Source organism: Canis lupus, chromosome 8 (assembly GCF_003254725.2).
Source record: "Canis lupus dingo isolate Sandy chromosome 8, ASM325472v2, whole genome shotgun sequence".
NCBI lineage: Eukaryota > Metazoa > Chordata > Mammalia > Carnivora > Canidae > Canis > Canis lupus.
Genome location: NC_064250.1, coordinates 70,312,984 through 70,335,010, shown reverse-complemented (window position 1 = coordinate 70,335,010; position 22,027 = coordinate 70,312,984). Strand labels below are relative to the sequence as shown.

Below are 22,027 nucleotides of genomic sequence, written 5' to 3'. Positions count from 1 at the left end.
CAGACAGAGGGAGAAGCAGGCTTTGTGCAGGGAGCCCGACGTGGGACTCGATCCCGGGTCTCCAGGTTCACGCCCTGGACTAAAGGCGGTGCTAAACCGCTGAGCCACCCGGGCTGCCCCTAAGTTATGTTTAAAAGGTGTAACAGAGCACCAAAATAGGACTAGCAGAAAAAATAACAAAACATTAACAGTTGCCAGATATGAGGTTTTTTTTTCTTCTTTGAATTTTCCAAATTTTCTACCATAAACATACCCTACTTTGAACTGTAGTGGGAAAAAACTTTCCTTTTCAGTGCCGCCAATGAGACAAATTCCTACAAAGCAAACTTACTAGTAATAAAAGAAAACTTATATTATTTTTAATATATTTTTAAATTTTTATTTAAGTAATCTCTACAGCCAACATGGGTTTGAACTCATAACCCCAATATCAAGAGTTGCATGCTCTTCTGACTGAGCCAGTCAGGCGTTCCCCACACACACACACACACCTTTTCTAAGTAGGCTTGGCACCCAACATGGGGCTTGAAGCTGACCCAGAGATTAACAGTTATATACTCTACTGATCAAGCCAGCCCAGATGCCCCTCTGAGAAAACTTTTTTTTTTTTTTTTAAGATTTATTTATCCATTTCAGAGAGACGGGAGGGTACACACACAAGCCAGGGAGAAGTAGAGAGAGAATGCTGGAGCAGACCCCCTCTAAGCACGGAGTCTGACAACAAAGTCGAAGACAAAGTCGTGGGGCTCGATCTCACAACTCTGAGATCACAATCTGGGCTGAAATCAAGAGCTGGCCACTAACTGTGCCACCCAGGTGCCCATAAGAAAACTTTTAAAAATGAACAAATTTCTCAATTTCCTCCCATGCCTCCACTGGCTGCCAGTGCTAAGGTAAGGTACGTGTAGGAGACAGTAGAGAAGAGGGATAGAGTCAGGGAAGAGATGGGGTACACACAACCGTTTGTACTCTAAATGCATTATCTCACAAAACATAATGAGAAAGATCAGTAACTGATTCATTTAAAAACATGTAACCAAAAACCAACCATATACAAGACACGCTTATCACACCAATTTTCCCACTGTCACTAAACAAGCGACAAGTCACTTACACAGTATCCATTCATTTGCATATTCAGAGTGCCTGTAACACACCAAAAGCAGGAGCCAGATACAGGGAGCTCAAAAATGAAACGGAGAAAATCAGCCCTCCTGAGCCAGTAACCTAGTTTAGGTGGTGGGGAGAGCAAGGATACTTAACTCAAATTACTTTATTTTCACTGTGACATGTGCTAGAGAGATGACCCAGCAGAGGGGGAGAGGAGACCTGACCTTGTCTAGGGGTCAGGGTAAAAGGCTTGGGCAAAAAAACAACATAGAAGCTAAGATGCACAGGAGTAGGAATTAACAGGAGAAGGGGTGGGGAATGGGAGGACTTTCTACGAAAGGGAAACAGCACATCAAAATCTGCAGCAAGAAGGGTAAGAAAGTGTGGACAGAGGAGTCCAAAGGAAGGCAGTGCATCAGAACGATAGAGCGAAAGAAAGAGAGGACAAGCAGGGGCCAGCTTGTGCGAGGCCTGGTAGCAGGCCACGTTAGCCATTTTGTTCTCAATGTTGAAAGCAACTCAAACCACTGAAAGATTTGAGGCTGTAGTGACAATCAGATTCACTTTTTAAAGACCACACTGGCTACTGTATAGAGAATAAGATAGAGGGGAGCACAGGCATAGCAGGGGGCCAGTCAGAGGCCTGCCTGGTGCCAGGGGAGATGTGTGAGGGCAGTGAAGATCCTAGGGCACCCCACTGGTTCAGCCAGAAGAGAATACAACTCTTCATCTCTGAGGTCGTTAGTTCGAGCCCCAAATTAGATGTAGAGATTACTAAAAATAAAACAAACAAAATAATGACCGAGATTCCTGACACAAGGAAAGTAGGTAGGGGAGAGAGGGAGACAAGAGAAGAAAGTGTTAGAGACAAAAATGAAATAAAAATCATTTAAAAAGGATAAAAAAATCACATAGAAAACAAAAACTACATAAATAAGTTGGAAATAAGGAAAAGAAAGTCATTCCATACAAGTACTAATAAACCGATTTCCAATCCTCAAAACAGAATTTTGGATAAAATAAGATACAATCAAGAGTACATATATCAGCACAAAAACAATTCACAAAGACTCCCAATTCTAAATGTAATATAAACCAAAAAATGATAGAGAAATTGCCAAGTCCCCAGAATAATGAGATACTTATCACAACTAACAGAAATTGATAAATAACACAGTTAAAATATTGTAAAGAGAGGAACAGCATTAAAAACTTGAACAACAAAAAACTTGAACAAACATGCACACAGTTACATCACCTTAAGCCTCACAGAAAATATGTGCAGAATTCAGAGGAAGGACAGAGGGACAGAATCTTCAAGCAGACTCCCCACTGAGCATAGAGCCCAATGCAGCTCCATCTCAGGACCCTGAGATCATGACCTGAGGTGAAACAAGAGTCAGATGCTTAAGTGATAGAGCCACCCAAGCAACCCAAGAATATACCTTCTTTTTTTTTTTTTTTATACCTTCTTTTAAAAACATATGGAACATGCTAACTGGATCACAAAGAAAGGTCTCATCACATTTCAAATAGCTAATATCAAAAAAGCATATTCTCTGACCATACAATGAAAGCAAATTGATCAATAACAAAATTAAACACCATGAACAGAAACTAAAAACACGTCCGCTTAGAAATTAAAGTGTGAGGGAATAAAAATAGAAATAATGAAATATTTAGACTGTTTTTTTTTTAAGATTTTATTTATTTATTCATAGAGACAGAGAGAGACAGAGACAGAGACAGAGAGAGACAGAGGCGGAGGGAGAAGCAGGCTCCATGCAGGGAGCCTGACATGGGACTCGATCCCGGGTCTCCAGGATCACGCTCTGGGCTGAAGGTGGCACTAAACCGCTGAGCCACCCGGGCTGCCCAAAATATTTAGATTTTAATAACAGTAGTATGTATTACCACATATCTAACATATAAAAAACTGCTAAAAAAATAACTGCTAAATTCTACAGCTTTGAACACATCATAAAAAAGAGGGGGAGCGAAAACCTAGAAAGGAAATAAAGATTACAACATATTAAGAAACAGAAAACAAACAGTAGCTGATTCTTTGAAACAACATTTTAACTGAGGAGCTCTTGCAAGTCTGCTCAGGAAGGAAGAATGAGAAAGGGAAGCCCAGCTGGTGACTGAGTCCACCAGCTGCCAAAGAGCCCCAAGCTGGCCACGGCTCTGCAGAGGAGGGGATGGGCATCATCCAACCCGGTGATGCCCATATCCACCATTGCAGACAGATGGTCCAGACAGCAAAAGGCAACAGGAGAAGGAGCTGGCCAAAGTCACCATCAAGAAGGAAGATCTAGAGCTGACAGTGACAGAGGTGCACATGCAGTGTACATTTTAAAAGCCATCACAACTAGATTCATGTGTCCAAGGAAGACCCACTGGGTTAATCTACTGTAATAAATACTTCTTCCTTTGGGGATGGGGGGGAGGCATAACCAAACAATATTAGAAAACAGACTTTCTATGAAAGGGAAATAGCACATCAGAGAGACTGATGTGAAAACAGAGACTTACAAGAGGAGTGAGAAAGGAAATGGGAACAGGGCCCAGTTCAAGATGAGGTGGAGTAGAAGGAACCAGCAAAGGCAAGAAGTACTACTGAATGGCCGGAGAGGGGTGGGCCAGAAAGGTAGAGAGTCGAAACTAAAGTGTCATGACCAGGAGTGTTTCAAAGAAAAGCCAATGATCAGTTGTGCCAATGCTGCTGAAGAGAGGGCAAGGAAGCTACAGGACCCATGGTATCTATAGATTTGGCAGCAGAAAGTTGAGTATCCTAGAGAAATTAGAAGGGTGGGAACCAAGGTCACATTGGAGCAGAAGGACAAGTTTCCATCTGAATTAGTCATTTTGGAGCTGAAGCCGATTCAGCTGCTGCTGAGATCCAGAGCATCACTATGGGAATCAGTGCCAGAGGTGGACTAGAGGAGGACGATGGGGGTGGACGTGGAAGCCAAGGTACCTCTAGTGTCTTGTCGTGGACATAAAACCACCCAAGATGACAGCAGGACTGGAGTGGAAAGGAAGGCTGTGAGGGGAGTCCCGAAGTCTTCAATGAGCAGAGGTGACCATAGGTCAGTATGGGCCATAAGGAAGAGAGAAAAGCGGATGGTCTAAAAGGGTAGAAGCTCCAAAGGAACCCCAGGAGGCGTGGCCATGGATCTACGCCTAGTCAGTGCTGCACTTAGAAGTACAGCCAGCAGTCAGGACTCTGCCTTTCCAGCTCTACCTGCTTCCCACTTTCTGAGCAATCGGGGAAATGCCAACTGCTGCCCTGTTAAGGAAAGCCCTAAGCATAATACCCACCGTTTTTTTTAATTAGCTGAGCTAATGCTGCCTCAGTCTTGATAGCTACATGCACCCCTATTCCAAAATCCAGAGGAAAGAAAAGTGCAATGTCAGGAGTTGTGCAGTTCCTGTAATTAAGCAGGAAGAAGCAAAAGGGACTGGAAGGAACAGTATGAGCAATTTTGTCTAGGACACAGGACAAGGAAGATGTAGCTTCCAAACCAAGCTAGCTCCAGATGATCAAGACACTAACCACGGCTTCCTCCTGGGTTAGCCCAGAAGAAAAGCACAAGATTAGAGGCTGTGGCTAATTTCTAAGAGCCTCTCAATGAAAGCAAAAGGGACTGGCAACCCTGCCTCTGTGAGCTTTGGTTACTAACAGCGACCATATTTGGCTTGTGACAGGAATTTTGAAAGATCATCTAATTTACTCAAGCAAATCCTTACAGGACTATAATCTCAACCAACTACTTCCTTTAAAATGGACACAATGTGCCCATTATGTACAGGCACTGTGATGTGGATGAATAAGATGGTTTCTGCCCTCAAGATTTCAGTCTAGTGGGGGAGACAGATTCAAACAAAAAATTCCAAATTGTGTGAAAAAGTGGGAGGAGATTCATAGTAGTCAAATAGCAGGAGCAAAAGAAAGAAGGTTTCTAAACCGTGCATGAGTACAGAGCACCCCAAGTGGTCCTTCAGCTACGGTGTGCTGTCTTCCCTTTCTTACCAATACATCTTACCATGAACTCAAGGAAAAAACTGTTACTTGTGGGTTGCTAATACCTAAGCCAGCATAAGACCCTCAGTGTAGTTTGCATCTCTTGGTTGACTACCCAGTATCTACATATAGATTTATTCTCCTATCTGCTATCTACTCACACTGCAGCCCTAGAGGGGGCTCCAGGGCAATGAGGGTATTAGGTAATCTCATCTCCTTGTTGAAGGTCACAGGAGTGGGCTGGTAATCCAATATAGGGCAACAGGTCAAAGAAAAAGGTTTGCTGGGGGCTTCAATAAAACAATCTTTCTTAATCTTCTGAGAAAATGTCTAGAAGTGCTGTTCACTCTCGTCCTGTATACTAGCTCTAATTCTGGACCATGCGTCACACAAATGTGAAACCTAGATCGCTACCACCATTTTGCTGCTCAGGCCAGGCTGACATAAGGCAAAATCAAGTAGATCTCAGCAAAATTGAGCTGGTGCCTCAATCAAACCATGCCTAAAGCCCACTTTACCTGTGGAATATTCAACGACACAAGCCACTAGTTTGAGTTGGGTTTCCTCTTCCTTGCAAACCAAAACATCCCAAACATTATAATATATATGAAGTACACCAAATTGTAAAAACTAGTGAATCACCATCCACCACCTCCTTTTATAGCACCTTTCAATCAATGTTCACCTCTTACTCCTAGAAGTCCTTCTTAAACCTGTCAAATATTAAAATGTAAATCTTTTCCCTCTTCTTTAAATCTTGGAGAACGACAACTAGGTAATAACCTAAATAATAAAACCACGGCTCTGATTTATCCAGAAAATTTTATTTTAAAAATTTACAAATTTATAAAATTTAACTACAAAAATATGAAAATTATTCAAGGCAAAAACAAATACACACGCACACCCCTAAGCAAAGTTACAAGACATATGACAAATGAAAGAAAAAAATCTGTAACTCATATCACAAAAGGCTGATCTCCCCAATACATAATTCCTTTAAAAGAAAAAAATCAAAGATATCCAACAATCCAACACAAAAATGGGCAAGAGATATGAAACAGACATTTCATAGAAAAAAAAATATATTCCATTCTTATATATACAAAGATGCTCAACTGCTCTCATCACAAGGGAAAAACAAAAAAAATTTAAATTAATTTCTCACCTATGAGATCAAATGCAAATTTGACAACACGCTCTGCCAGTGAGGCTGTGGTGAAAACAGGTACTCTCACATGTGAGTACTGAATAGTACAATTCCTCCCTATGAGGGGTAATTTGAAAGATATTTATCAAATATATACACACACAAGCGCGCACACACACACACATTAACCCTCTGACCCAGAAGTAACCTCTTCTGGAAATATATCCTGTAAGTCTACCTGCTTCGGTACAAAATAATATACATGCAAAGTTATTTACTGCAGCATTATCTGTAATATAAAAAGAAATTAACAATCAAGAACCACCTGGTTAAATGTGACATATATTTACATTGTGGAGTATCAAACAATTATAAAAATGAAGACGCTCTCTACTTAGTAATATGGTAAGATCTCCAATATATATCATTAAGCAGAAAAAAAACGAGATGCAAAATACCATACATAGTATGCTTATTCAACTTCTTCTCAGCTCAAATGTCATTTTATTCTTACAGCAACAGAAGGATGAGTCAAAAACAAATAAAATGATTATAAGGAGAGGAAGGAAACTGCAGGGAGGACAGAAATGTAAGCTAAACCTCTCTGAACAGAACCTTGTTTTATAATTCTGATGTTGGATGCACATAAATGTTTTATATAATGAAAACACAAAATTAAATTTATTTCCTAATAGACTTATTGAAGTATAAGTCTGTATAAGTAATTGCTATACAAGGAAGTGCACATATTAAATGTGTATAGCTTTATGAGTTTGGACATAGGCAAACACCCATGATACCATCACCATAACCAAGGTAAAAGACATACCCAGCACCTACAAAAGTCTCCTTATGTCCCTTTATTTTTTTGTTTTTGTGGTAAGAACACTTAACCGTCTTAACATTCTGAAGTGCACAATACCATGTTGTTAACTACAGGCACTATGCTGCACAGCAGATCTCTAGAATTTATTCATCTAGCATAACTGAAACTTACACAAAATTAAATTTAAAAACAATCCCTCATGTTCTAAAACTGGATCATGGTAACAGTTGTGCAACTTGGTAAGTTTGCTAAAAATCATTGAATTATACACTTAAAATAGACAGCAGGAAGGTGCAATAATTTTGCTGGAATTAAGTCTGAAGAGGCAGTGAAAGAACTAAAGAAAGCTAGTGAAGACCAAAGCCTGTCCAACTTCAGTGAGCACCCAAACCACCTGGACACCCTTAGAATGCAGATTTTGACTCAGGAGGCTGGGAATGAGGCCTAATTCTGTACTTCCCACAAGTTCCCACGTGATGACACTGATGGCACAAATCTGTGCACCAAACTGTGAGGATCCAGACAACCTAGAGGAGCTTTGCTCTGAGAAGTAGCTAAGAAACTGGAGCAGTGGCTGCTGGTAGCAAAGGACGGGTAACAAGTTGGTGGGGGCCAAAGGGAGCTTTTTCTTCCCTTTTGCTGTAGGTTTCAACTGAGCCAGGGTTAGAACTGAAAGTGAGTACAAAAGGGTTGGTTAAGGACTAATCACAGCATTTAGAATGCTAAAAAGAGTGGCAGTAAAAATGAAGACGCTCTCTACTTAGTAATATGGTAAGATCTCAGGAGCCAAAATCACTGAAAAATGAAGGGAAGCGATGAGGGTCCAGCAGGGATGGTGCTGATACAATGTGATGACCTGAGTCCTGAAAGAGGACAATATGCTAGGAGGAGTCCTACAGGAGGACAATATACTAACGTAGTACATTACCTCAGAAATAGTACCAAAAGAAAGAAAATACATTTTAAAAAATCATTTTAAAAACCACACTAAGAGTTCTGGAAGCTAGGATATAGCCAACATTAAACAGGAAAGAAGATAATCTTGCTCTCTCTAATCAAGCCTTGCTAAGCTTCAATCCTCACAGTGACCCCTGGAGGAGCCATGTCACATCCTCAGGCCTCTGGCCTCTAGCTGTCTTGGTTTAGAATCCCTTCCCTCTTCAGCCCAACAACCCATCAGAAATCAGTTCAAATGTCAACTTGCTAAAACCTCTCTAAGTTCTCGCTGCAACTGAGGCAAACATCACACTGTAACATCGTATTGTAATCATCTATGATCTGAAAACCAGAGAAACACTCTTACAAGAGTCAATTTTGTAAATACTTCTTATATTCCTCCCTCTAGTTAGTGGCAGCAAGAGCAAAGGAATGAACCAGAAGAAAAAGAAAAGCAACACAAGACATGCTCAACTTAGAATTCTAGATAATCAGCTCAGCTACTGAGTCAAAAACACCCACAAGTATCACAGAGGCCTCTTCGTGGAGCTAGAAGTGTCACTTAACAGGACAGGAGAGAACTGTCACTCTTAACATTCAATCACACATAACAGCAGGTAAGGTAAGCCGAGATAATCAAAATCAGGGTGCTTAAGCTTTCTGTGCCATGGACTCCTTCTCACAAGGATGTTTCTAAATACAAAAGATTACAAAGGAAATCAATCATTAAAGTAGCTACTAAACAAATTTAGGATCTCTAAAAGTTTCTTTCCCACTGAACGAAAAGCTCTAGTGCAGATCCACTAACTACTGCAATTTTAAAGTAGCGAAGAGTGTAAATGGCATCTGATACATCCAGAACAACCATAATGTGATATGCAAACAAACACCTGTGATTTTCACTGGTGATGAAGTCACAAGCCTGTCACTATTGTGATTTGTTGCCTAGATCCATAATTGGAAGGACATGTTGGAATGCAGTTAGAGTTTTTTCCCATCTAGGTTGACATATCCCCTAAACTCTATTCAGATTAAGCAGCACTATTAAGTGAATATTGTCTAAAATAAGACGCCATCTGCACATCTCACCACTACTTACTTGTCCACCTCACCATCAGATTGTAGGCACTTTAGGCTAGGGACTATGCCTTATTTGTCTTTGGGTCTACCATAAATGTTAGCTCAATGAATAAGTCATTTATTATTCCACTGGACTATGAACTCCTTGATGGCAGATTCTGTCTCAACAACAACACAGAGCAACCCCTCAATAAATCTGATAGAATGAATGCGTATGTGAACATCTTATCTTCTGGGTTGGACGATAATCGATAATCCTCTGAAGGTCAGGGATCATGTCTCATACTTCTTTGATTTCCCATAGTCTAGTATACTGCTTTTCACGTAAAACCACTCAAATATTTATTAAATGAGACATTAAGACGAGACGGAGCCTCTGAAACGAAGATCAAAGTAAGCAAAGAGAATGAGCCCATGTACCAGTTCTGTTGTACCAGGGGAAAAAAAATGCAGTACAGCAGTGAGGCTGGATGTGAATCAACCAAAGGAAAGACAGATCCAAGCCACAGAGATCATCTATAATGTGGTTACTTGAAAATATGTGAAAATATTTCTATTCTTGCTTTTAAAATATAAAAATCTTATAAATTCCTTCCTCATTCTTCTTTCTTATAAAGTCTACAAGTAAATTTTCCTACCGGTACAAAACAAGATAAAAGTGTAGCAAAGACTGGTTTGGCATGTTTTTAGTACAATATACCCTACTTTTAAAAAATCCATATTACAAAATAGAATTGAGAATGCAAACCATGACTCAATTTACAAATTACCAACTGGCAGAGAAGTTGTGAAGTTGAGAAAAATGCTACAAGGTAAGAGCAACTGCCAACTCAATCAGAAACAAAGATAAAGCATTTCTGAAATTAGAAATATAAAGACAGAAGTTTTTAAATTTATAAAAACATGATCTATACACAGTATTTCATGGCAAATCATGAAATCCAATCCATCACGTGTGAAATCCAATCTAATATCCTTCTCCTTGTAGGCAGAGAAATACTTCTCCACTTCAGCTTTACTCCTTAATTCCACTTGATACTTGCATTGGTTATAACATGTGCACAGCACACACTACTTTATATTACAATTACCAGTACAAAAATACAAGCCCCTTACAGGCAGAAGTATCTTACTTCACCCTTACATCATCCACAACAGACAACAGTACCTTGTTTTTTTTTCTTTTTTTTTTTTTAAAGATTTATTTATTTATGATAGACATAGAGAGAGAGGCAGAGACACAGGCAGAGGGAGAAGCAGGCTCCATGCACCGGGAGCCCGACATGGGATTTGATCCCGGGTCTCCAGGATCGCGCCCTGGGCCAAAGGCAGGCGCCAAGCCGCTGCGCCACCCAGGGATCCCCCATACCTTGTAAATAAAAGCTCTGTAATAAACACTTCATGAATGAGGATTATTTTATTTTATTTTATTTGAGAGAGAGAGACAGAGAGAGAGAGAATATGAGCTGGGGGAGGGGCAGAGGGAGAAGCAGACTCCCTGCTGAGCAGGGAGCCTGACTGGGGCCTCAACCCCAGGACCTTAAGATGAAGGCCTGAGCTGAAAGCCACCACTTAACAGAGACTGAGCCACCCACAGGTGCCCCACAGGATTATTTTTTAAAGAACAAGACGTATCTTGTGCTTTATCATAAATAACAGATGCCAAATGTTCAGAGAATAAGGTAACTTATCCCTGATCTTCCCAGACAACTTAAAATGTCCTGAAAATGAAGACTAAGAATGTCTACCAATTAAAGTTATTTCTGTTTTTGATGTTTACTCCTAAATAATCACACAGGATATTTCATATTTCTGTACAAACTAACCTCATTGAAATATAAATAAAATAGTTCTCTAAGACCTCAAACACCAGTACAAAAATCTTCACATTTTTAAAACAAGCTTCTTTAGGCATATAGCCAATCTAGTCAGTGATAAAATCCACAATGTTTTGATTCTTGCTCAAGTTTTCTAGCACAATAAATACTTAAATAAAATGAAGTCACTAAATTAACTCAATAATAATAAACATAGGCGACAAGTTTTCTTGAGGGCAAAAGGCTTTGTCTATACCCAGCATCTAGAACAGTATCTCTTATCTGGTAAGCATGGCCCTGAAAATATTTGCTAAAACAATGACATTCATGAGTATCTCATGGATTTCACAGATATATTGTGAGAGCTTATCATTGCTCATATCCATCCATTCTGTTCTTCAAAATTTCATCATCCTCCTCCTCTTCAAGGTCAAGAGACCAAGGTATCATATAAAAGTTTCTCTCGCCTGCTCTTAAATGATGAGGCAGATAAGGCAGATTAGTATACAAGATTTGACAGCCAAATAACTAAGCAATTATCAATATTTCAGAAGATATTAAGTAATGTCTTCTGAATGGAAAAATGTTTCCATTCAACTCCACATGTACCCTACTAAATATAGTACAAAATTTCTCAAAGTAAATTTGATATAAAAAATCCTAATCGTCCACGCCTCTTTCTAAACTAGAAATAGGGAGCAGAGAGATGTGACAATTACAAATGGAGTCAAAGTTGTGAACAAGACATGACCCTCTCTGGAGAGGTCAGTAGCCAAAACTAGCCTGTGGGAAAAACCTTTGAAAGGCTTCTAGCTCACCCCCCCCCCCCCCAATGAATTACTCAGTCACCAACAGGTGGTCCTGAAGTCTTTGAGAAAGAGACAGACTACCTCCACATAGAACACTCATTCTCTCCCAAGTCAACCCATTGCACTCCTGGATAAACTCTGGCTCTGAAAATATTTTAGCTGTTATTATATGACTCTTCTTCTCGCCCCAGCTTCATGTCAACATAGTGAGTACAAAGCTTTTTCTAGTATAAAGACCTAGAATCACAAGTTCTACTTGCTTTCACAACACACCCCACTCCTCAATTCCCAATGAGTAGGCAATGAATACAAGACAGGAAGACATCTTCCCAATAGAAAGATGGATTTATTTTCATTAAAAAACTTGAGCACAGACTCCCACAACCTTAAGAGTTGAAAAGGCCTTGGAAGCCATCTAATTCTACGCCCCTTCTTCCTCCACCCTGCCCCCACCATTGTAGGAATTGCTCCAATAACATCTCTGGGCAACACATTTCTGTCCCAGAATCTTAAGATGGGAGAGGAAAAAAAAAAAGTAGCCTCTTTGATTTGAATGTTAAGTAATTCTGCGTATAGTTTTTAAAAGTTGTCTATTAGAGGGATCCCTGGGTGGCGCAGCGGTTTGGCGCCTGCCTTTGGCCCAGGGCGCGATCCTGGAGACCTGGGATCGAATCCCACGTCGGGCTCCCGGTGCATGGAGCCTGCTTCTCCCTCTGCCTGTGTCTCTGCCTCCCTCTCTCTCTCTCTGTGTGACTATCATAAATAAATAAAAATTAAAATAAATAAATAAATAAATAAATAAAAGTTGTCTATTAGAACACAGATTTGAGGGCAGCCTCCATGGCTCAGCAGTTTAGCACCACATTCAGCCCAGGACATGGTCTGGAGACCCGGGATCGAGTCCCTGCGTGGAGCCTGCTTCTCCCTCTACCTGTGTCTCTACCTCTCTCTGTGTGTCTCTCATGAATAAATATATAAAATCATTAAAAAATAAAAATAAATTAAAAACCCCATAAATTTTGATAGGTAATATGTTGTGACAGAAATAGATTAAAAGTAACGTGTCATTTGGTTACTTTCCATTACTTCATGGTCTCTTGCTACACAATTTCCCAGTTGTAAGAAAGCTAAATTTGTTACCTACTAACAATAATTTTAAAATGTCTTTACAAATGGGACGCCTGGGTGGCTCAGTGGTTGAGCAGCTGCCTTTGGCTCAGGGCATAATCCCTGTCCCAGGATCGAGTCCCACATGTGGCTCCCTGCATGGAGCCTGTTTCTCCCTCTGTCTGTGTTGCGTCTCTGCCACTCTCTCTGTGTCTCTAATAAATAAATAAAATATTTAAAAAGCAAAATGTCTTTACAAAGATGTGAGCCACTAAAAATATCCATTATTTGGGAGACCAAAATTAAATAGGTTATTTGGCTTGAAGAGATCTTTTTAAAAGTATGGCATATGGGGTGCCTAGGTGGCTCAGTCCATTAAGTTTTCACTCTTGATCTCAATTCAGGTCTTGATCTCAGGGTTGTGAGTTGAAGCTCTGCGATGAGCTCCATGCCCAGCATGGAGCCTACTTTAATTAATTAATTAATTAATTAATTAAGAGTATGGTATAGATGGACACTGATGCTTTACCCATTCATTCACCCAACAAATAAATAGTAAGGGCCTACCTCATGCCAGACACTCTGCTGGGTGCTAGGAAAACAGTGAAAGCAGAAAACACATGGTCTCTCTTCTAAGCAATCTTTGTTTATAGAAGAGACAGATTATCACCCAGAGAATTACAAATTGAGAAATGTGCTAGAAAGGCAAAGTTCAGGATGTTATGAGAATATGAAGGAAAGTTGATCTAGCCTGGGAATTCAAAGCAGGATATGCTATGGAAGTGACATTTAAGCTGAGATCTGAATGGTGGCCATTCACATTTATATAAAAACATCTCATAAAATGAAAGCACTGGTCCAATAAACCCAGCTACCTTTGGCATCTTTATCCCAAAACAACCTTTTTTTTAAAAAAAGGAAGGCCAAGTATTCTATAAGAAGGTTTAAAGGCTAAGAATTGATAAGTTCTTTGGAGAAAGGGATAGGGTCATACTCTACTGTAGATACCCCACCTTGTATAATTATTAGCATTATAGTCACTCAAATATTTGCTGAAATGATTAACATATTAAATCAATGCTCATATGGGACCCATGGGTGCCTCAGCAGTTGGGTGTCTGCCTTCAGCCCAGGTCGTAATCCCAGGAACTGGGATCAGGTCCCATATCAGGTTCCCTGTGAGGAGCCTGCTTCTCTCTCTATGTCTCTGCCTCTCTCTCTCTCTCTCTCTCTCTCATGAATAAATAAATAAATCTTTTAAAATAAATAAATAAATACTCAGATTATCTTCAGGTAAGCAAAATAAATTCACAAAACTACATGTCCTTACACAAGTAACTCCATCCCAAACTTCAACTGTGAAAAGAAGATGCTTTCTTGTACCTCACAGGAATGCTATCAAGATTCGATGAGATAATAAATGGCAAAATGCTGGGGCAGATCTTGAAATGCTTGGAGGATATGGCATCCGTGCGATCAAAAGCTTGATCAGTCCCTTCTCACTATGACAGCTCTTTAGATTCAGTTGTGCTTCATTTTCCTGACCATGAGAAGAAAAAAAAAAAAAAAACTGTAACACAGGTTACTCCTTCTCTAGCCTTGGTTTTCTGGAAAAGGGTGAAACTGCAAAACTCAAAAGTCCCCTCTAGCTCTAGAAACGGACTTGCACATCTTTTTAAAGGGCCAAGAATACACTCCTTGACTCACATTTGAGACTACCTCCTCATTCACTCCACTCCCTCCATGACTCCATACTTCCCTTCAGGAATGGCAGCACATAGTTCATGACTTAAGTTTTTCAGGTCGCCTGGGTGGCTCAGGGGTTGAGCGTTTGCGTTTGGCTCAGGGCATGATCCTGGAGTTTCAGGATCGAGTCCCACATCAGGCTCCCTTCAGGAAGCCTGCTTCTCCCTCAGCCTGAGTCTGTCTGTCTCTCTCTCTCTCTCTCTGTCTCTCATGAATAAATGAATAAAATCTTACAAAAATAATAAAAATAAAAATAAATGACTTAAGTTTTTCAAAGACTTACTTTTCACTTATTTTACATTTAAATTGAATGTATGCATCCATATTAGACCTTCTGAATAATCCAAATGATTGTTGTAAAACTCTGTATGCCCCAATGAAAAAAAAAACTAATAAAAACAGTCAAAATGACCAACTGTCAAGAAGAGAGTTATAACTCCTAACCTCAAAAAGTAAATTTCGGTTTCCTGAGTAAGAAAAACTATCTGCTCTATTTTAAAATCAAAAAAGACAGTCTTAAAAACAAGCACTTATACTCAAAAATAACAATAAATACATGCAAACTCTTTCATGGAAAACAATTTTTCTAAAAGAATTACAATGGCTAGAAGAGAACTAAAATGTCCACCATACAATGCTATGTCACTGCATGTAAATGAAATTTTACCAAAAAAAAGTTAGCACCCAAATAAATTATACAGCTAAAAAGAAATCTACATATTTAAGATTTGTCTTGTTTAAAATAATTTTGGAGTGTGGTTCTGAAAAGCTCTCCTTGTTTTAACCTTCGTCAAATAGCATCCCACTACGAGAACACAACTATGATACTTCCAAGCAAGAGATCTGTTTTATGATGCAAACCAAGGCGACCAGGTCCAGATAAGGTCTGCCACTAGAGAATGCCTCAGAAATAACACACTTTCAAAGAAAACTTTCTTATAAAAAAGGTAACGTCGAAACTAGTAACTGTTGGTAAATTTAGCTATTCAGCACGTTTAAAATCTTATACAAGTGTTAGTAACTTAAAATTCTAAACTTATTTCCAGAGAAAAAGTTGATCCTTTCAGTCCTCGTATAAATGGCAGGATAGCAGCTTCCCGTGTGACAGTTACTCTTAATGCTTATTTTAACTGTATTTTACACCTACCAAATATTTCAGGCTTTAAAGTTCATTACAGCTATTATATTAAAAATTACAACGTGAGTACTGCAATGTTCACTTTTTAAAGAGGAGCAGATTGGAATTAAAGAAACTCATCCAAAGTCACCCAACAAGTCAGCAAAAAAGTTGAGAGCAGTACTAAAACTTCAGCTCCTGGACTACTAACTACTTCACACTTTCCCAGTTCCAAAAGAGAGAGAGAGAAAAAAAAAAAAAAAAAAAGAACTGAAGGGAATTACTTTCAGTAATAACACCATGTCTCAATCACAGTAGAAGGCTTATCATGAACACTCACCAAAAAAAAAAAAAGATGCACCTTGAACAAATGAGACCGCTTGCTACCTCTGGATACTACTGTCCCGTCCTAGTTCTTGAAACCAAGCAAAAACTTACTGCATCTGGATAGATTACATCCTAGAGAATGTTCGCTCTTCAATACGGGCAATGTGCTTTCGCACTAACAACAACAACAAAAAAAACACTTGTAAATGAACGTTGCCACCTTTCTCCAGGCTTAGGTACTGTGGGGACACATCAATTCCAAGTCAAAGACCACCTCTCAAAAGTAAGCAGTACTCAAGGAGAACAGAGTTACACAGCCAATAAAGGAAAAGCTCTAATAAGTTGCTTCTTTCGAAGAGATATTTTTAAAGGATGATTACATGCTTCACAGAATTAATGTTAAGTCGCCCGCCAAGGGGAAAAAAAAAAAAAAAGGATTCTTGTAAAGTAGCTTTTAAGGCATATCCCTCCCTCTTTTGGGACACAGTCTGACTTGTTGGACAAGAATGATCCGGGCACGCTGACACAGAACCCCTATGAACCTAGCTTAGATCACTGAAAACATCACTTCGACCTGCCAACTATAAGTCTTTTCCGTTCTGTAAGGGCCAAAATGACCCCTCTTAATCTCTCCGGAGAAGGTTCTCCGGCAGAGAAAAGTGACAGCCAGTCCTCCTTCCGAGGTTTCTGGGGAAAGTGTCAACAGCAGAGAGAGAGGCTCCTAGGAAGTGTCAGTGCGGTAGCAGGTGGAGTAGCCCCCGGTGCCGAGCAGGTCCCTCCTGACCTAGTCTCCAGTCCTCCGCTTCCAGCCGGGATTCCGCCTTGCAGACCTTCCCCAGCCGCCCGGCGCCCCCGTTCCCACCCCGCAGCGAGGCTCCCAACTCTCCCGGGAGGCCAGGCAGTCTAGGCAGACGCGACGGCCACCCCACCTCTTCCGGGGACTCGCAGGCCCGCTCCCTGGCCGTGTCGGAGCCCGACGGACCCTGCGAGGGGGAAGGCAGCCGGCGCCCGGTCGGGCCTCCCGGACCCAGCCCCGCACCCCGCGGGCCCCTCCCACCGCCCCCACCCCCTGGCAGCACCACCGTCCTTACTCGCGAATCCCCCTTCCCCCGGAGCACCCCAGCGGAGTTACCGGCCCACTCCGAAGTGCGAGCGACCGCCGCCCCTACCGGTCACCCCGGCCCCCACTGTCACCACCCTGCTCGCGGCCCCCGCCCACGCCGCTGGCGAGCCCCGGTGACGCCCGGGTCGGTACCTTGCGGACCCCCTTGTAGATATAGAAGTAGAGCTCCCGGCCCACATTGAAGCAGAGGCGGTCGCCGTTGCCGGACTGGTCGTTGAGGTTTACGAAGGAGACGCGGACGGGGTTGGATCCCTGCGAGTTGAAGGGCACCCGGTTGGGCCGGCTGTACTCCGAGTGCGGCAGCAGCTTGTACAGACCTTCCCGAGTGGTGAATTGGGTCTTAATCTCGTTCATCTCCTTCCCTCCTCCCTCCGTCGCCATCTTGGAAAGCAGCGTTCATCCTGCCCTAAGTGCCCGGATCACGCCCACCGCGCAGGCGCCGTCCCTTCCCCCCGCCCCCCGCCTCTCCCTCGTGGCCCCGCCCACCCGCGAGGCGGCCCCGCGGAGGCGGGCCGAGGGGCAGGGGCGGGCTTGTTTACGGCCGCACTGCGCAGGCGCGCTCACCTGGCGCGCCCGGCGCGGCTGGGCGTCCGCAGGCCCCGCCCCCGGGCGCGGCCTCGGGGCGGCCCCCGGGCGGTGCAGGTGAGGCGGTAGGCCGCCGCCTCCGCCGTCTCCGCCGCCTCCGCCCCCGCCGCGGCTGCCTCCGCCGCCGCCGCCTCCCCGCCACCCGCCCCGCCGGTCAGCAGACGCCGCGGCGGGGCTGCGGTCGCGAGCGCAGACGTGACCTGGAGCGGCCGGCGCAGCCCGGAGGAGCGGAGGGAGAGGGCCGCGCCCCCGTACGCGGTGGGCACGTGGGGAGCCCCGGCGTCCTGCCTCGGGGCACGGCGGGGGCTCCCCGAAGCTGGGGGCCGCTGCCCCGCGCCACCCGCACGACGCTCGGGGACCCCTCCGCGCCTCCCCGAGCCACTTTCCGAGAAGGTACCGAGGGCCCTGAGCGCCCCGCGTCCCGGCGGCGGGGGGGCGGGGGCAAGGGGCGGGAGCGCCCTGGACGTGGGTGCACACGTGGGTCCTGGCGCGTGTCTCTGCAGGTCGGCTCTCCGGCGGCCTGTCGGGCGAAGTAGGTTGTGCTGGCGCTTCCGCTGCTTCAGTGTGTCCTCTCCAGGTGTTTGGAGCAAAGAGGGAGCGTCGGGTCGGGCAGCGGCTTTCGGAACCAGAGACCCAGGGGAAGCCCGAGGCTCTATTCTCATGCGCAGTAGCTTGACAATTAGAGGCCACTGGTGAAAAAGAAAAAAATTAAAAACCAGCTCAAGTGGGACCTGCCAGATTGCTACGCAGAGTTGTGTGCATACGCTATGCTAGATGTAGATGTGGAAGGACAGGCGCCCGGGTCGAGGATTAGACAGTCACTATCTTACAGCTGGGTTTCCTTGGCAGGTTGCACATAAAGTTTCTAAAGCGACAGAAATTTCCTGGGAGAATTACAGGGTGGAGGAAGCCGACGTTTGTTACACCGAGAATGAACTATGTCTTTATTGAAATTAAAAAAAAAAAAAAAGAGGTTATTTATTTATTTGTGAGAGACGCAGAGACACAGGCAGAGGGAGAAGCAGGCTTCCTGCAGGGAGACCCGACGTGGGACCCGATCCGATCCCGGGTCTCCAGGATCAGGCCCTGAGCTGAAGGCAGGCGCTAAACTGCTGGGCCACCCGGGGTGCCTCCCGCTTTTTAAGATTTTATATATTTATTCATGAGAAAGACAGAGAGAGAGAGAGAGGCAGAGGGAGAAGCAGGCTCCATGCAGGGAGCCCAATGTGGGACTCGATCCCGGTACTCCAGGACCACACCCTGGACTGAAGGCAGGTGCTAAACCACTGAGCCACCCGCCTGCCCTGAACTATTTCTTTAAATTCAAATCATAGCTGGAGGGTCGCAAAATTAGTAGATGGAGGTAGAGGAGCCTGAATCACAAACATCTTATGTATTACAAGGCAAGTAGGTACTGCCAATGATGTAACAATGCCTTTGACACCAACATCCTGTATCCGTTGTTCGTGTTGGCAAAAAAAAACACTAGAGCAAAGTCCTATTTAATTAATAGACCCCTAAAATAGCTACAGTTTTTGGTTGTAATTGTTTTTATGTTCTCTGCCTTTCTCTAAAAGTCAAATAGATATCAAAAGTCTTAAAATTGCCAGGATGTGTGCTGCAGTCACCACAGATTTATTCCAATTTCCTAAGTTATTTTACATTGAAAATACATATTTATAATGAGACCCTTGAGGGATAGTGACGTCTGGAATCCTCTAAAAATAATTCAGGTGTGGGCACCTGAGTGGCTCAGTTGGTTAAGTGTCTGCCTTCCGCTCAGGTCATGATTTCAGGGATCCTGGGATGGAGCCCTTTCTTGGGTTCCTTGCTGAGCTGGGAGTCAGCTTCTCCCTCTCCCACCCTTATCCCCACTCTTGCTCTCGCTCATGTCTTTCTCTCAAATAAATAAAATCGAAAAAATAATAATTCAGCTGTGTTCCCTAGTTATCAAGAGGGGGAATAAAGCATACTTTTTTGAAGAAAAGAAAAAGCTCAGCAAGCAAAAATTAATACAAATTTTATTAGCCTTCAATTAACCATAATTAACGACAATTAATAATACCTCAGGTTTTCTGTTAAGGTTTTATTCTATGTAAGTTCAACATATTATCACAATAATAGGCTGTCCCTTTTGTCCTATTCAGAGCTTTTCAATAATATCTTTTTTTTTTTAAGATTTTTTTATTTATTCATGAGAGACAGAGAGAGGTAGAGACACAGGCTGAGGAAGAAGCAGGCTCCCTCCAGGGAGCTCCATGTGGTACTCGATCCTGGAACTCCAGGATCACGCCCTGAGGCAGAGGCAGACGCTCAACCACTGAGCCACCCAGGCGTCCCAATAATGTCTATTCTTAATATGTTTTTCTCTCGTTCCCACACACACTCTCAAGGATTCAATAATAACACCCAAATTTATATAACAGGACCTGACCTAAAAACAGTTCATTTCTAATTTTCTCTGTCAAGCCAGGCGTTTCTGAATGGGTTGGTGCCTCACAGTCATCCATCTCTAAACCTGATCGTTTCCTTTCCATTCTCAAACTTGAATCCTTATGTAATGGCTTCATGAATGATTTCCTTGATTTTAGTTTTTCTCTCAACTTTCCTCCTGTAAACATCTACCAAATTAATTTTTTAAGCAGTACCTTAGATATTATATTCTCTTACCCCAAGACTCTCAATGACTTGCAATAATCATATTAAATTAGCAATTCACAGCCTATTCTTACATATTACATAAATCCCCCATTCAAGTCAAACTGTACTCCCATCACCCTTAGTTCCTTCTCTGGCGTAGAAAGCTATTCCTTTCCTTTCCTCTTTTTTTTTTTTAAGATTGATTTATTTATTCATGATAGATATAGAGAGAGAAAGAGAGAGGCAGAGACACAGGAGGAGGGGGAAGCAGGCTCCACACCGGGAGCCCGACGCGGGACTGAATCCCTGGACTCCAGGATCGCGCCCTGGGCCAAAGGCAGGCGCCAAACCGCTAAGCCACCCAGGGATCCCCTCTTTCCTTTCCGCTTTATCATACCCTGTTCTTTAAGAACTAGCTAAGTCTCATCATCTTCATGAAGCCTTTCCAACCCTAAAAACCATACTTGAAACCAAAGATTGTCTATTCAGCATTATGGCTGGCTTCATGGAGTGCTTGAAGTCCTAGTAATTGTATTAAACTTTTATGTACGTGTTCATTATATCATTGGAGTGTGTAGTTTTCATCAGATTTTCAAGAGTCCAGCACCCAACTGAACCACCCCAGCACCCCCCCCATATTAATAATTACCTCTCTAAGCTTTTTTTTTTTTTAAAGATTGTATTTATTTGAGAGAGAAAGCAAGAGAGTACTCATGAGCAGGGGAGGGAGGGAGAGGGAGAAGCAGACTCCCCACTGAACAGGGAGCCCTATGTGAGTCTCCGTCCCAGAACTCTGGGACCAGGACCTGGGCCGAAGGCAGATCCATAACCCACTGAGCCTCCCAGGGCCCCCAGATGTTTAAACTTCTGTGGTACTTTCCTGAATTTTTTAAAGATTTTCTTTATTTATTCATGAGAGACACAGAAAGAATGGTAGAGACACAGGCAGAGGGAGAAGCAGGCTCCATGCAGGGAGCCTGAAGTAGGACTCAATCTGGGGTCTCCAGGATCATGCCCTGGGCTGAAGGCAGTGCTAAACCGCCAAGCCACCAGGGCTGCCCACTTTCCTGAGTTTTCATTTGTCACATGTAATATCCTAAAAAATTATCTTCTTTTGGTATTTGTCAGCTCATGCTAATTATCTTGTGTTGATATTTAAGTTTCAGTGTATATATGCTGACTTTCAACCAGATTGTAAGTACATTCTAAGATACGAGGGACCATGTTAAAGTTGTTTATATCCTCGAATAGTTTTTTTTTTTAATAAAGATTTTATTTATTTATTCATGAGAGACACAGAGAGAGGCAGAGACATAGGCAGAGGAAGGAGAAGCAGGCTCCATGCAGGGAGCCCGATATGGGACTTGATCCTGGAACTCCAGGACGACATCCTGAGCCAAAGGCAGACACTCAACTGCTGAGCCACCCAGGCGTCCCTCAAATATTTATTTGATGCCCACATGTGCCACTCTGTCCTAGCCTTTGAAATGCATCAGTAAACAAAATCACTCAGAGTTTATATTCTTGCAAGGAGAAGACTAGATAAACAATAAACACAAGTTAGTAAATTGTATAGTGATTGTGCTAGGAAAAAGTAGTAGAGTGAATAAGGGGGATTGGGAATACG

General features: G+C 42.7%; 1 protein-coding gene across 18 annotated transcripts in view; it reads right to left on the bottom strand.

The window, feature by feature from the left end:
* Positions 1-17,667, bottom strand: part of WDR20 (WD repeat domain 20) — a 62,034-nt gene extending 44,367 nt beyond the window's left edge. For 3 of the 18 annotated variants that reach the window (XM_025443406.3, XM_025443407.3, XM_049113499.1), the window contains exon 1: positions 17,308-17,652. In XM_025443406.3, coding sequence (XP_025299191.1) covers positions 17,308-17,556 — 249 coding nt within the window. In that variant the 5' untranslated portion in view covers positions 17,557-17,652. The other 15 variants (XM_025443392.3, XM_025443391.3, XR_003134970.3 and 12 more) reach the window with 14 other exon arrangements.
* Between the last annotated feature and the right edge of the window lie 4,360 nt (positions 17,668-22,027).